General features: G+C 36.4%; 1 protein-coding gene across 1 annotated transcript in view; it reads left to right on the forward strand.

Annotated features, from left to right (window-relative positions):
* SLC9A6 (solute carrier family 9 member A6) overlaps positions 1-17056 on the forward strand; it is a 55835-nt gene that overhangs the window by 1650 nt on the left and 37129 nt on the right. The window contains exons 2-6 of the mRNA XM_057537968.1: positions 7491-7690; positions 9084-9161; positions 9451-9527; positions 9831-9943; positions 12547-12652. Coding sequence (XP_057393951.1) covers positions 7491-7690; positions 9084-9161; positions 9451-9527; positions 9831-9943; positions 12547-12652 — 574 coding nt within the window. The remainder of the gene's footprint in view (positions 1-7490; positions 7691-9083; positions 9162-9450; positions 9528-9830; positions 9944-12546; positions 12653-17056) is intronic.

A 17056-nucleotide genomic window follows, 5' to 3' on the forward strand; every position in this document is an offset into this window, starting at 1 on the left:
AAGGTAGTTGTGTCCATCAGGAAAATGCAGGAACTCAGGCTTATTTTTCATTTGTAAGGTAATAAAATTCTAAGCCTGTGTGCAAAATATCTTTGCTTCCTAGGATTCTTAGTTTTTAGACATATTGGGTGGTTTTCATATTTCATGGTTTTGTTTTGGTTTTTTTTGCATTCTATTTGCAGCGCTCCTTAAGCTAAATTAGCCAGATAAGCTATATATCTCTATATAATTTCTCTGTATACCAGTGTGTGATTTATTTACTATCCTCAACAAACCTTTGCTACTCAGCCTACTATGTTATGCACAGAAAATACAAAGAAGTATATGATCCCCACCTTCAAGGAACTTATCCTTCTTGGGTAGACAGGTCATATAAAGAAAATACAGGCATCTTAAATTCCATTAAATGCCAAGTGAGTATTACGGTGTTAAAAGAAGGAACTGATCACAGAAACCTCTTTCCTGTAGAGAGATATAGTGTGATGAAGTGGTTAAAGATGTAAGGCTTTAGACCAGAGGTCTGCAAATTTTTTCTGTAAAGGACCAGAGAGTAAATATTGTCGGCTTTGTGGATCACATCAATCTCTGTGTTGTGAAAATGTGTTGTGTTTTCTTCTTTGTTTTGTTTTTTTTCCTTTCTATAAACCTTTAAAAATTTAAAAGCCATTCTTAGCTCTTGGACCATACAAAAACAGACCATCATTGTGATTTCCAACCCCTGCTTTAGAGTCAGACCTGGGTTCCTGTCTTACTATGCCAATAACTCTGTGTGATCTTAAGCAAGTCCCTTACCTTCTTACACTGTCATCTATAAATTAGGAACAATGATAGTAGCATTATTGTGAGGAAGAAATGTTTTTAGCTTAGTACCTGACCCCTAAGTAAATGCTCATTAAATGAGAGCTGCAATACTATTATTATTATTGCTGTTATAACTGCATTTTCTCAGGTTAGGCTCAGAATAGTTCTTTTAATTATTCAGTCTTGTAAGTTAAGAGGCAGATATAGTATTTTTTATAAAAATCAAATAGGGACTTAGAATTTCCCTGAAAATATTTGCTCTTTGGTAGTTGATAATCATTAACCTCCTCTAACTCTTGGGCTAAAGGAGAAAAGTGGGATTACTGATTGCTTTCCCTGATGTTTCTAAGTTAATGAAAAGTGATGGAGTACCTTAGTGTTGGTATTTTGTGAAGGAAAAGCAAGGGTATCTCTTGTGGAATATAAAGTGAAAGAGTGTTATCTGTGAGTCAAATTGGGTTGATTTGCCACAACTTGGCATTCTTTAGCCTGTCCCATTTTCTCAATATGGGTGATGGGGACTGTGGATGAACAGCCTCCTGACCAACTCCCAAGTCCAGTTTGAGAAAAGATGGGGCTGGGTCAAAGTATTTTCAATGCCATGGAAATGGACATTTGCTAATCCTAATTACCGTCTGCCATTTACCTTTTTTTACGACTCTTGTACCATTATAGCTATTACGTTAATATATTATTTTAAGACCTTTATTTTTCAGCTTGACTTCCCGATGAAAGGGCTTCTTACTCTGGGAATGTCCAGACCTCCAAGATTCAGCCCACTGATGATTTAGCTATCTAAATCCCAGAAAAATGCTACTTAAAATAAGCTTCTCCTTTATTTTTTTGAGAAGCCAGGGTAAAAAGAGAGAGAGAGATTAAGTTGCCAATGTGGTCAGTTTCTAGATTGTAATATAGCCTAATTGCCCCAGTTACAATGTCGAAGCACCCAAGTGTTCTGTTCATTGGGCTAGCTTGCTTAAGAAGCTTAAAAGTGAGTCACCGTTAGTAAGTCTGAAAAGTGATCACTCACTGCAGTATGCTTACAGATAGTATAAAAAGCAAAAGACAGGGAAGCAATATTTATTATGCCTTAAACTACAGCATCCAGAGTCCTAGGTTTAGCTAATGCGATTTATCAATAAATATTTATTAAGTGTCTTTGATGTATGAGATATGATGAGAAATACAGATATGAGTCATCATCCCTGTCCACAAAGCACTTACAATCTAGTGACTGAATAGGTAGTGTTTATTGAGCATTATAATGTGTTAGACACTGCTTAGGTGCTCAACAAATATCATCTCATTTAAACCTCATGACAACCCTGTGAGATGGGTACTATTATCTTTCCCATTTTACAGATGAGGAAATTGAGGCACAGGGAGGTTAAATGACCTGCCCGCAGTCTCATAACTTGTAAGTATTAAGGCAGGATTCAAACACAGTCAGTCGGCCTCAGGAGCCCCATTCTCTTAGCCCCTTAAACCATATTGCCTCATGTTGAAGAGATAAAACTTATCTATAAAGACAAAACAGGTTGGTATTATCATCACTACATATGAGGAAACTGAGGTTCAATGAGAAGTTATGTACCCTAGGATCACAGACTAGAACTTGATAGAGCCAGAATTCATACTTCTATCTGCCTTCCAAACTTGTGCTTTTTCTCCTACACTCTACTGTACTAAATTTAATAAGATTGGATATGAAGGGAGTTAATACTTAAAGTTACAGGGGTTTTGGAAGTGAATTGTGAGGGAAGCTTATGAGAGAATGGAGACATAACCACCGGAGAGCAAGTTAGTAGTGATGAGAGAGCAAGGAGGTGATTAGAAAATTATAGAGACTTTGGAAATAGAAAACCCAGATTTCAGTTCTGGTTTTGCCACTTAATGCCAAATAACGTTGGGCAAGTCATTTATCCCATTTTTATAGATGAGAAAATAATGACTGAGAGATTTGTAGTAGTTCAATTAGCTTTTCAGACAGAATCTAACAGCATTCTTCAAGAAGTAGATAAGTGTTATATATGTACATACACACAATATACACACATACATAAATAAATACACACACACACATACATACACTTTTTAATCTGTAGAAATCGTATCAATTTTGGCCACACTCAATACCCCCAGTGATGTTCCTTCCATATTTTTGACTATTAAAGGCTTCTAGTGTGATAATCTGGAAGAATGTGCTGAAATCCATTAGAAAACCAATTTCCACTGTGAGACTCATACAGTGGTCGGCCTTGGGTGATACTGAGTTCTGTATCCCTGGGGGAGTCTCCAGCACAAGAGGGTCAGGAATGTGTAGGAGGAATGGGACTTCTCTGTTTTGTGAAAGATATCTCTTTGTGGTTGTACTCTTTGTTGCCTGTTAGTGGTAATTTTAAATTTCATGATATCAGTAGTTTTTGTGCCTCTGTCTATGTAGGAGGCTAGAATTTTCTGCCTTATCCCCTTAACAAAGCACTCCTTTTGTGTACTTTCTGTTTAGTGAGAATTGCTTTAACTCCGTGATTAGGATTTGACCTTTCACAGAACCCAAGTTAACTTGATCTGTCAACTGTATTCAAAGAAATTCCAATTTTTCAGCTGTCTGATGCTGTAATAAAAGGATCTTGATTTTTTCCAACCTAAGTAATTATTCTCCTTGCTGGTGTTCTAACTGCCAAGGTGTGTGTTTCAGATTTGTCCAAGTGCTGAGCCCTCCTCAGGGCACCCAGTGGCGTTTCAGCATTGGGTCGGGGCACGGTAGAACCAGTGGGTAGTCTTCCTTACACAGTCAAGCTTGGGGATATGGAAAGAATTTATGCTGATATTTTTACTGTTTGTAGTAGCTTAACTGTGATTTTTACACATAAATGTAATGGGACAACTTAGTACTACTGAACATCTTAATTAGGAGGTCTTGTGAGATAGTAGAGAAAAGAGCTGTTCCTATATCATATAGGCAGGATGACTATGGAGTGATAACCTTTTCTCTCCCAGGTTATGTTTATCAAACACGGTTGATATCCAGCCATCACTTTTTAATTCTGTTTTTTTTTGGAGGTGAGATATTTTCAAAGTGTATCTTTCATTTATTATTTTTAAATTTTAAATAAATTTATACCCCCTTCACCCATTTCTACCACCTCCCATCCCCGTCCCCATGTCTCTGGCAACCGCCAATCTGTTCTCTGTTTCTGTTGAGCTTTGTTTTTGATTTTTTTTTTTTAGATTCCACATATAAGAGAGAGAATACGGTATTTGTGTTTCTTTGTCTAACTAATTTCACTTAGCATAATGCCCTTGAGGTCCATCCATGTTGTTTCAAATGGCAAGATTCCATTCTTTTTCATGGCTAAATAATATTCCATGGTGTATATGTACCACATCTTATCCATTCATCCATCAGTGGACACTTACGTTGTTTCCATATCCTGGCTATCGTAAATAATGCTGCAATGAACATAGGGGTGCATATATCTTTTTGAGTTAATGTTTTCATTTTCCTTGGGTAAAAACCCAAAAGTGGAATTGCTGGATCATATAGTATCTCTTTTTTAAATTTTTTGTGGAACCTCCATACTGTGTTCCATACTGGCTGCACCAGTTTACATTCCCACCAACAGCGCATAAGGGTTCTCTTTTCTCCACATCCTTGCCAACACTTGCCATTTTTTGTCTTTTTTATAATTGCCATTCTAACAAGTGTGAAGTGATATCTCATTGTGGTTTTGATTTGCATTTCCCTGATGATTAGTGATATTGAGCATCTTTTTATGTACCATTGGCCATCTGTATGTCTTTTTTGGAAAAATGTCTATTTAGCTCCTCTGCCCATTTTTTAATCAGATTGTTATTTTGCTTTTGAGTTGTATGAGTTCTTTATATATTTTGGATATTAGCCCCTTATCAGGATATGATTTGCAAATATTTTATCTTTCATTTATTTTAAATCTGAACCTTTGTTAAAACGTTTTTTAGAGTCGATGTCATTGTGCTGTTTACCAGTTACTCGTTGCTGCTCACTTAAAAAAAATACATGTGACTATAAGTTGACCAGAAGGATCTTTCACCTCTGCTTCCTCCTCCCTTCTCAGCCAACTACTGCTCTTACACTCCCCGTTTCTGCTTTATCACTTCCCACTCTGGTCTGGCTTCTGCCCCCACCTCTTCACTCAGACTGCTCTTAGCAAGGTCACCTATGACCTCCTTGTTGCCAAACCCAATGGACACTTCTTAATGCCTGTCTTCCTCGACTTTGCTGCAGCATTTGCTAGTTTTCACCACTTCCTCCTCTGTTCTTCCTACTCCTGTGGCTTTTCTTTCTTAGACTCCTTCATCATCTCCTCCTCCTCTACCAACCCCTTAATTTTGGCATAAACTCCGAGCATATATCCATAGTCCTCTTCCCGCTTTGTTTGCTCCCTCAGTAATCCCATCTGTGCTTCACTTCAACCATCTTATGACTGCTAAGTGTATATCTCCAGTCCAGATCCACCCCCTTCCTTGAGGTCCAGATCCCACATACTCAACTGTGCATATGTCACAGGTACATCAAACTCAACATGTCCAAAACGGAGCTGCGCATTTCCCCCTGTAAATCTGTTCCCTGTCCCACTGACTGGCCCTCCTACCCCCCTGATTGCCTAGGCCAGCTTACCCACCTAGTTGCCAAGTCAGTTTAGGTTCCTCTTAGCTTTTCCTCTCCCTTCCTCCCAGTCCAGTCAGTCACCACATCTTTCTACAAGATAATACTTTCTTAAAAAAATCCCCCTCTCTCCCTATCTCTGCTCTCTTAGATTAGGTCCTGCACTCTTAGTGCGTGAATGACCTCAGTGGCCTTCTATCTGGCCTTTCTGACCCTCTGTAGTCTAGACCAGTCTTGCTAAAATAAAAATCTGATGTCAAGCCCTTTGACATCTATGGTTCTGTGGCTTCCTTTTGCTTTCAGGATGAAGTCTACACTCCCTTCCCCAACATGCAAGGTCTCTTGTGATTCAGCTCCTGCCAGTCTTTCACACCTCAACTCTTGCCACTTTATATCCCAGCCGTACTGAACTATTTATGATTCCCTAAACGGGCTGTTTTCTCACTCTTCCTTGACTGGATATGTACTACTCTTCCTCCTACCTGGGAAACCATTTTCTCTTACTTTGTTACTTGCTTAGGTGACACCTCTGGAAAGACTTTCCTAATGTCCCACTCCCTCAGGCTTGCTTAGGTACATCTTTTCTGTTTTTATAATACCTTGTATGTATGTGTATGTGTGTGTGTATATACATATATATATATATCTATATCTATCTATGTATATATATACACACACACACACATATATATATCGTGTTATAATTGTTTATTCAGTCTGTTTTCACCAGCTGGACTGAGAGCTACTTGAAGGCGGGACCTTGTTTTCATCTGTGAACCCCGGGGGCCTACTTAGCATAGTAGTCCATTCACATATATTAAAAGAAAGGCTGACTGGTTAGGGTGAAAGAGAAAGGAGAAAGGAGACAGGAAGGTAAAATGCCACTAATAGTGGAGTTAAGGAAAGTTCCAGACGTTTGAGTTCAGTTTGCAGTTGAGGTATATCTATACAGTGGAACATTATTTGACCGTAAAAAGGAATGAAGCACTGATACATGCTGCAATATGGATAAACCCTGAAAACATTATGCTAAGTAAAAGAAGCCAGATATAAAAGGTCACATATTGTAGGATTCTACTTATGTGAAATGTCCAGAATAGGCAACTCTATATAGAGAAAAAGTAGATTCGTGGTTGCCAGGGGGTGGGAGTCGGGGTGGGGGAAATGGAGAGTGACTGCTAATAGGTCTAGGGTTTCTTTGTGGAACAATGAAAATGTTTTGGAATTGGATAGTAGTGATCAATATCCAACTTTGCGAATATACTAAAAGCCACTGAATTGTACAGTTTAAAAGGGCAAACTTTGTGGTATAGAATTATATCTCAATAAAATCATTATTAAACATTTTGATCAGTATAGGTTTATAGTACCTAGATCATTGTGCGTATCTGAATGTCAATATGATGATCCAAGTAAAATTCCAGCAATACATTGATATCATAGTGTCAAAGTCAGGACTTCTGTTCCATGTTTTGATTTTGAAACATATTTTAAAATTAAAATCTGACCTTTTAGTATTAGAAGAACTCAATCAATCTAGAAAAATTATTGACTTTACAATTTGTAAAATTTGTGTTATTTGGCCAGCCATGTGATTTAGGAATGACTTGAGAAATGCATGTGTTTAAGTCTTGTGAATTGATGGATGGAGGTGGTAAACACATTTCTAACATGATTACACAGTTAGGTTGGGACACCTTGGAGCATATTCTGTGTACAGATGACTTGAAGGTATTGCCTCATTTTGTTACCTTCCTAATCACTTACTTATATCTTGATCTAGGGATGCAATGATACACGTTGTTACCCTAGGGAATGTTTTCCCTTCCTGTCCCACTGGCTTATATGAATATCGAACTCTTAGATTTGTGATTTTAGTAATACTTTAAAATGTAACTTCATTTGGTCTAAAAATGAGTTTAGAATCACAAGGGACTATCATAAGAGATTTTCTGTTATCAATTCAAAGGTATGTGTGGGGTACAAAAGAAGTAGTTTCTGTCTGAAAGGAGAGCTTATATTATTCTTTTATTATTTCCAGGTCTTTTGGTGGGCCTTGTGCTTCGATATGGCATTCATGTTCCAAGTGATGTGAATAATGTGACCCTGAGCTGTGAAGTGCAGTCAAGCCCAACTACCTTATTGGTAAATGTTAGTGGAAAATTTTATGAGTATACGCTGAAAGGAGAGATCAGTTCACATGAGCTCAATAACGTTCAAGATAATGAAATGCTTAGAAAGGTAAGTTCTTCGTTAAAGGGAATCTTTGGATTTTTTTTAAGGTATATAATAGCAGCAAAGTGATTCAGGAGAAAAATAATGAATTTTTAATGATATTTAGAATAATCAGTCTTTTCAAATTGAGTAAAACCTCAATTAACGAATGTAATGCAAGGCTAAGGAAATTGACATGTCTATAGTTTGCTTTTCTGATTGAGGCTAAGTACTACAACCCTTTTTGTTTCACTCTGTAATGTTTACAGTTGTAATAAATGGTGACCAGCATTTAGTGAAGCAGAATTTATAAGTGTTTCTTTCAATCTGCTTATGGCCCTTAGAATTTTATAGTACTTTAGCACATTGAGTTTATTTGATAATACCTAAAATATTCCATTAACATTTTTTTGAATTCTTTCTTGCCTTGACTGTGTTCTGTGCTGAGCACAATTTAATCTTTCTTTGATTCATAATCTGGCACAACTTCAGGGGCTTCAGCCTGAGTATCAGGTACTGTACCACGGTGTGCAAGAAGCTTGATGTAGGTTGGGTTGCAGTCTTACTGGCTTCCAGACATTCCTGGAGCTACTTTCTCCTGTCCTCCCCATAATTGCCATCCTGAAGCTTCTCAGGGCCTCTTTGCTCATGTCTCTGTTTTTGCCCACCCTTGGCCATTTGCCTCCACTTCTGCCTTCTACATTGGCAGGACTTGGCTTTTATAGCTACTTGGTTGTGTTCCTGACCATCTTTAATGCTTTTAAAAATTTCATACGAACTTACAGTTTACTTTGCAGAAAGAGTTTTTTTTCCACCTGTGGAAAATTCCAGTTCCTTAAAAGTTCTAGGAAATTAAATTTTAGCATGAGTATGTGTAGCTGCTCTGTGTTCATGTCTAATACTACAGCCTTATGAACAGAAGGGGGCGTCTGTATTATTTTAGGGAATAGGTATTAAAGGGAATGGGGTGTCAGGACTAGAAATTTGACTTGTACAGAAACTTTTGACCACAATATTATGTTATATACCTTTAGAGATGTTACCTATGCAAGAAGTCTGTTTCCTCTTGCCAACAACAATGCTGTACCCCCAAATTTTATGTTACCAGTTTTGGGTCTCTTATTTAAAGGAGACATGTTCATACTTTCTCTTATTTAAAAAACTTTTGCTATCATAGTATTTTAAGATACTTTGCACAGACAGGACTTAACTGATTGTTCCAACGCTACCATCTCCTTGTCATTTGGTTGAGAAGTGGAATAACAGCTATCCTATATGAAATATTTTTCACTTACCACAGTGGTAATATTCTTGCCTTTTGCCAGTTTAACATTTAATCTTTTTTTCTTTTTGCTCATTTGATAATGTAATAAGAAATCTTCTCAGGGAATTCATCTAAAAGAACTCTTTATTTTCACAGGTTACTTTTGATCCAGAAGTATTTTTCAACATATTACTTCCTCCTATCATATTTTATGCGGGATATAGTCTGAAAAGAGTAAGTGCTTTTGTATTTCATATACTTTGAACAACCTTAAACTCCATGGGCTTTATCATCTTTGACACTTCAGAAACAGGCAGTTCTTTCCAGGTTCCCCTCCCTCCTCCCTCTCCTTATCCTTTTGACATACTGAAGTTTATGCCTATACAAAAATTCTTTCTCTTACTTATTTCCTTTAATGAATAATGCATTTAATATTAGCATAGCACACTAGAATAGAAAACCTTTTCTTTTTTAAATAATTGGTGAGTATTCTAACACGGTGTAACTTTTTTTTTTCTGTCAGAGACATTTCTTTCGAAACCTTGGGTCTATCTTAGCGTATGCTTTTCTTGGAACCGCAATTTCTTGTTTCGTAATTGGGTAAGTACTTGAAGCTTAAAACACTTTTAGCCTTCAAATTATCATTTTAAAATAATCCATGTTTGACTTCTGCAGTACTGTATTCTCGAGTGTGTCCAAGAACTTTTGCAGTAAAATGTATCCACACAGATAAGTTGTTTGAATTTTCCTTAAGGCTAAGGCATTACCATATTTAAATGACATGCAGTAAACTTGGGATTAGTCACAAAGTACTACAGTAGACCCATCTTTCTATTCTTACTGTATTGTAACTTCTTTAACAGTTGATTTTTTTTCTAAAGTAGACATATGTTTATTGAACAGATCAATAATGTATGGCTGTGTAACACTGATGAAAGTAACTGGACAACTTGCGGGAGACTTTTACTTTACAGATTGCCTGCTGTTTGGTGCCATTGTATCAGCAACTGATCCAGGTATGTTTTACATGAGTGTGGAGCTTAAGTACTTAAGTTGTACAGTGGTTTTCCATGAACACACATGTACGTATTTCTTCCTTTGAGGTGTAGAATTCAGGATTAGGTACTCCCCATCTTACTATACTTTCCAACTGTGGAGGAAAAAAACAAAATTAATGGCTCCTTTTGGCTTAAGCACACATTTTTTTCTTTTTACTATATTTCCTATAACTAGTCCACAATTTGATGATGTTTAAATGAGGGCCGTAAGGTATTTTCTTCAGAATTTCAGGTTGGTCTCTATCCCTAGTGACTGGGTATAGAAGATGAACTATATTAGTTAAGATGGGTAATAATTATACATTTCCTTTCAAGCTTCTAGAAAACAGATCCCTAAAAATCTGTTTACATTCAGCTATCTGCATTTAAGAGTAAGAAAAAAAGTTTTAAAATGATTGTTAGAAGGCTGTTGTGCTAGAACAAGTGTGATTTTGTGTCATTGGTGGGCAGTAATATACATTAAAGAATTGTTTTTATAAAATTGGCTTTCTGATTATAAAATAGTTTTGATATTAGCATGACTAGAGAATGAATTTAATTGTATTGAGTTAGATGAGTTAGATTGTAGTTTTTCTAATACAATATTGGTGAGCTTCACAGCTACATTCAGATTAAGAATTTAGAGAATATATAGGCTGAAGAGCAGAGACTGCATTTTTTGAACTAAGGATGCAAGTTTTCTTCTACTGATACTAGATTTTAGATCCTTGGTAGAGGTTTGTTCTGTTTTACCCTTTGACCTTGTAAGTTAATAATCTTCTTTAATTATCATCCAGCATAGTCAAAGGTTATCTCTGAATTCCTGTGTTAACTTTGATAACACAGGGTGTTATAGAAAGTAGGAAAATATGCTTGTACTCTATAAGAGATGATTTTAGAAGCTCAGAGGACATTTTAGAGCGGTATTTGTATAGTTTGGCATTTTTAGAACTGAAAAGCAAATCACCTCCTTAAAGATAGTCAGGGCTGCCCCCTTACTGTTTGTAGCTGTTCCCATTATCAGTATGAAGGTGGGATGGTTTTTGCAGGAAGCCAGTGGTCTCTGTTTTCCGTGTTCTCTTACTAGAAGCAAGGTCCTCGACTTTTCAAAATCTATGAGAAATCTGAGTCGGTTGGACTGGCTACATTACTTAAAACTGGTTTTGTTCTGGTAGGAGTATTGCCTGGATGGCTCAAGCAAAACTGTTCTGCTTATATAAAGCTGGATAGTTATATTTCTTCTGAATTATATAGGTATTTGCCCGTATAATAATTCTATTATTTTGCAATTGTTCACTTGATAGAAGGATGAGCCATAGGTTCTCTTTTTTTTTTTTTTTTAAAGGATTTTCTTATTTATTTATTTATTTATTTATTTTTGGCTGTGTTGGGTCTTCGGTTCGTGCGAGGGCTTTCTCCAGTTGCGGCAAGCGGGGGCCACTCTTCATCGCGGTGCGGGGACCGCTCTTCATCGCGGTGCGCGGGCCTTTCTCTATCGCGGCCCCTCCCGTCGCGGGGCACAGGCTCCAGACGCGCAGGCTCAGCAATTGTGGCTCACGGGCCCAGCTGCTCCGCGGCATGTGGGATCTTCCCAGACCAGGGCTCGAACCCGTGTCCCCTGCATTAGCAGGCAGACTCTCAACCACTGCGCCACCAGGGAAGCCCCATAGGTTCTCTTTTTAAAATTCTACAGCATTGCTCCTGCCCTCATTTCCTCCTTCTCTTGGTTAGCTTTGATATCAGGATATTCCAGATGAAATGCTTTGCAGTAGAGACTATATCTTTTAAAATACAAGCTTCCTGTTTTTTGGTTGGCATTTGAAGAGGCTCTCCCAACTCTGGTTATAATAATCTTTCATGTCTGCTTGGGTTTATTTAGCAAGCGAGCTGTACGTGACTCAGCAATTAAAGTTATAATGCAACTTCAGTCTCTTCTGATTTTCTAAGAATTCTCATGTAATTGTTTCCTAAGAGAAGGTTTTTTTTTCTTCTCAAGCTGTAATAGCCTGATAGTTGGCTTCTTATTAAGTTAAATATAGCAGCTGTAATTCTGGTCATAAATTTTATCCCAACCGAAAACCAAACTTGTGTTTTCATTTCCTACTGTCTTTGCTTTGCTAAACTGATGTGCTTGAAATTTGCAAGTCAAATAGAAGTGAGTTGTAAGGCTCCGAGGAAAAAATGAAGCTTGCAGCAGGAAATGCTTTTCATAATAGTCTTCTTCATCAAAGATTAATGATCACCTGGTCTGTAAGAAATTCTGCATGTATTTTTTATGGAAAAGAAATGTACAAGACAAGATTATTAGCATTTGCATGAAGAATGTAGGCCAACTCAGTCCTCCAAGGTTATTTTCAGCTGTTTGTAAGAGAGAGAAGGGAGATATTACAGGTACACAGTTATGGAAAAGAAAAATATTGACATAAAATTACTGAATCTTTGATATGGTAAGAGAATGTTTATTAGGATTGAATTCTGAGATGAAGAAATGAATTTCTAAATAGCTATTACGATCATCTGTGGAGGGAAAAATGTTATATTTGTAATGTCTTAATATTCCTCTGACTCCTTCTACTTGCTAGTGACTGTTCTTGCCATATTCCACGAACTTCAAGTTGATGTTGAACTCTATGCACTTCTTTTTGGTGAAAGTGTCCTCAATGATGCTGTTGCCATAGTGCTATCTTCGTAAGTGTTTGTTTTCTTATTATATTCTGTATATTGAATGTTAGGGTTCAAAGAACCAAAAGTCACTTATTGAGTGAAGTGCATTATGAACGGAAACATTTGAAAAACTGAAGCATTTGTTTCCTCTTGAGGAAATATATACTTATAGATAACATGGAAAATGCACGGAAGAAAAGGAAGGGAAAAAAATGATATGTACTCCTGACACCTAAAGACAATTACTGTAAACATTCTAGGACATTTTTAAAAATTCTTTTTTTTCTATGCATAGTATTTTTACATAGTTGTGATTGTAATGTATGTACAATTTTGTATTCTGCTTTAACATTATAACATGGACATTTTAGTTTTTCATCAAATTACATTTTTGGCGTAGATATATATTCACATGGTTCAAAAATCACAACGATATAGAAAGGTACACATTGAAAAGTCACGTTCTTACTCCTGTCCTCATCCACCTGTCCCTGTAGCCCCTTATATAGGTAACCATTTTATTAGTTTCTTGTGTATCCTTGTATTTCTTTATTCAAATGTAAGCACACATATGAATAAATATTCTTATTTGCCTCTTATTTCTTATTTTAAAAGTAGCATGCTGTATATGTTCTATACCTACCTGACTTTCTCTCACAGAATTATATTCTGGAGATCTTTCTGTATCAAAACAAGGAATTTTCTCATTCTTTGTTTGCAGGCACATAGTATTCTATGTACAATACTATGAACTGTACTATAGTTTATTTAATCAGTCTCCTATTGGTGGAAACATAAAGGGTTTTCAATTCTTTGCTATCCCAAATAATGCTGCAGTGATTAACCTTGAACTTAACCTGTTTTATACATGCACTGGTATTTTGGTAGGATAAATTCCCAGAAGTAAGATGAGTGGCTTAAAGGGTAAATACATTTGTAATTTTGTTACATTGCTAAATTGCCTGTCAAAGGTATTATGCTATTTTGCATTTTAACCACCAAATTGTGGGAGTGCCTGTTTCCTCATAGCTTCACCAACAGAGTATTTGTCAGACTTTGGTATCTTTGCCAATTTGATGATTGAGAAATACCTCGTAGTTTAATTCATATTTCTCTTATTTAACATAATCATTTCAGAAACTTTTTAATTTTTAGAAATATTAAATTATACACTTTTTAAAGACAATGAAAATGAGCAATATTTTAATCTAATTATAGAAATTACTATACATGCTACCAGAAGGTGTTTGCAGGTGAAAGAATGGGTCTGAACCTCTGAGGAACTCAGTCCTGCCAACTCACTCCTACTAAGCAAATATCTAACCCTATAGACAGTTGCCTTTACTCCACACTAGAACTTTCTACAAGAGAGAATTAAAACCCCTTCACCTTTCCTGCTTACTTTTATTTCTCTCCTTAATTTCCATTTCATTAACTATAAGAGTAATCAGTCACTGACTCTGGTTCACACAGCTTGATTGCCCCCATTGTCTAACTGCAAAGTGGAAAATTATCCTTTCTGAGATGTAACACTAATCCCTTAAATGTTGTTTATGAAGATGTGCAAAAGATCAAATCTTCTTTTGTGAATGTAATGTATATAAATTCTACCCCCTCCACCATATTTATTGCCAGAATTTTTTGCAGCTGTCTACAACTAATGTAAATTTAATTTAAGAAATAAAGCCTAAAGGCTAGAACTAATATTGATACTAAATGTGTGTACCTTCAAGGATGATAGGTGCAAAGTAAAAGTTTTCTATTGTTTGAAGGGAGGAAGAAATGGATAGTGTGGTTATAACTTACGTGTTATCAAAAAAAAAATGAAGCTACAAAGATTGTTGAAGTTTTCAGCACATAAGAACGTGTAAGATCACCAGTGCCACCAGACGAAGAGAATAGGGTACAGGCAGTTACTTTCAGCATCAGTTCGCCATCCTAGATAATTATTCTGCTACTTAATCATCTTTACTAATACGTGTTCCTTCCTTATTGCCCTAATGGATTAAGAGTCAGAAAAATCTCTTTTCTGGTCCTATCTTAAGCTGATGTGCCCTCTGCCTTAGTTTTTCCATTAATAAAGTAACTTATTTCCTGCAACTTTAAGAACAGTTGAATAGTGTTAAAAGAAGAAAACTCATCAGAAAATTTTGAGCTTGGGGGTATACGTATCAGTGTTGGTGAAGAATAAATGTGTTAGAAAGAGAATGCCCTTTCCATTACACTTCTCACAAAGGGGAAAGGACTTCTTGTCCTTCTGTTGCAACCTTTCTCAAACAGGGTCGTGTGAGAGAATTTAAGCCTTGTAGAGAATGATTCAAGTGATTCTTTCCTCGATTTTCCTAAGGATGGTACATAGCTAGTACTATTCTAGATTCACAGGCGGTGAGTTAACTCATTCCATAGTCTGGTGGAACTGTGGTGGAGAAGGACTGTATCTAAAGAGTATCATACCCGGGAAATCGTTAGCTGTGTAAGTATCTTAATAGAAGTGAGCAAATGAGTTCCTGCCCAAAAGATGAAGGGAAACCAGTGATGTTGCTGGCTATGGGAGGTCACTAGCTGGAGCGCTCGGCGTTATGTTTTTCATCATCTTTCATTTGCCTCTAGAAGTACGTTAGATAGAAATAGTCTACCTTGTGTTGACTTCTGTTTGATGATTTTCTAATGTGTATTATTCTATAGGAACAGGCTTTTACAAAGAGGGGGGCCCCTTTTTGAAGGACTTCTGCTTGGCAATTAACAGGTTAAGACATCTGTTCTTGAAATTTATGTTGGAAGTTGTTTTTGTTTGCTTTTTGACCTGTTAGGTTAGCAGTGACTTTTTTTTTGTTAATGTTAATGCTTTTCATCTGGTGAGGGTGGAGTGAAACTGGTTCCCTCATATATTGCTGTATGAGGTAGAGCTGTGTGTACTGATACAGTGTCGTACATATCTAGTTAGAGATGAAGTCTAAGTTGCACAGTATACCTCTGAATGGATATACCATGATTACCTTGGAGACCTAAATTCATACTACTTTAAAATATGTTTTTAGGGTCATTTACATTTTATAAAATATAAGTGTGAGTAAACAAACATGGCTGACAAACTGTTTAACTTTACTGGTTATCAGAGATATACATATTAAATTAGTGGTCATTTTTACCTATTCAGTTAACAAGAAAAAAAATTGTTAGTGAAAATAATTACTGCTGGCAATGGTCTAGTACAGTCGTTCTTAACCGGGGACAGTTTTGCAGCCCCCCGCCCCCCAACCAGGGGATATTTGGCAATGTCTGGGGACATTTTGGTTATCATGAATGGGAGGAGGTTGCTACTGGCATCTAGTGGGTAGAAGCCAGGAGTGCTGCTAAATATCCTTCAGTACACAGGACAGCACCCACCACCCAACAAATGATTATCTGGCCCCAAATATCAATAATGCCAGGATTGAGAAACCCTGGAGTTGTAAAACTATATCACTTGTACATTGTTGTTGACATTGAAATTGGTATTACCTACTCTTTTATATTTTATCTTTTATCATTATGATAATAAAATTAATATTCAAAGTGGTTGACTTAGAAAGTAGAAAATTCCTGAAATTTCAGCTCTCAGAAATAACCACTATTAAGGTTTTCATCCAGATTGTTTCCATTAGGATATTAGCATACATATAAATATATTAACTTTTAAACAAAAAGAGGCATAGCACTATACATACTTTTCTGTAACTTGCTTTTTTCACAGACATTGTACTGTATTAATACCTTCATTATCCCATTGTATGAATGCACTACAAATTTACCTCTGCAACCCCCTGTTGATTAATATTTGGTGTTTTCTAATATCGTACTATTGTGAATAGCACTGCTGTGAACATATTTATGTGTAAATCTGTGTGAATTCTTGAGAGTATTTCTGTAGGATATTTTTTAGAAGTAGAATTTCTAGGCCAATGGATATGATCACTAAAACATTGAGAGATGTAGTCATATTTCCCTCCTGAAATGTAATACAGATCTATTTGAAAGCCATTGTTCAACATGTAAAAGGAGCCATAGGTATAGTACTACCCTATTTCTAGGAATGTAGCACAGGAAAATCGTCCAAAATTTGTAGAAAGCACAAATAAGTTCTTTCACACTGTTATTTATAGTAGCAAAAATATTAGAAGCAAAACTTTTAAATGTCCGACAGAGAGGAAATGGTTAAATAAATTATGTTATATCCATTTGGATCATTTTTGAAGTCTTAAAAAACCACGGTTAGAGAGACTGTAATAGTTCTTATGTCATTGTCAGTTGAAGAAGCAGAATTCAAAACCATATGTTCACTATGATTACAACTAAACATGAAATAGCATGCATGTAACAAAAAGAGGGGAAAGAAATACAGAAGGAAAATAATAGATCTGTCAGGGTAGTGGAATGATGGGGTGATTT

Source organism: Balaenoptera acutorostrata, chromosome X (genome assembly GCF_949987535.1).
Source record: "Balaenoptera acutorostrata chromosome X, mBalAcu1.1, whole genome shotgun sequence".
NCBI lineage: Eukaryota > Metazoa > Chordata > Mammalia > Artiodactyla > Balaenopteridae > Balaenoptera > Balaenoptera acutorostrata.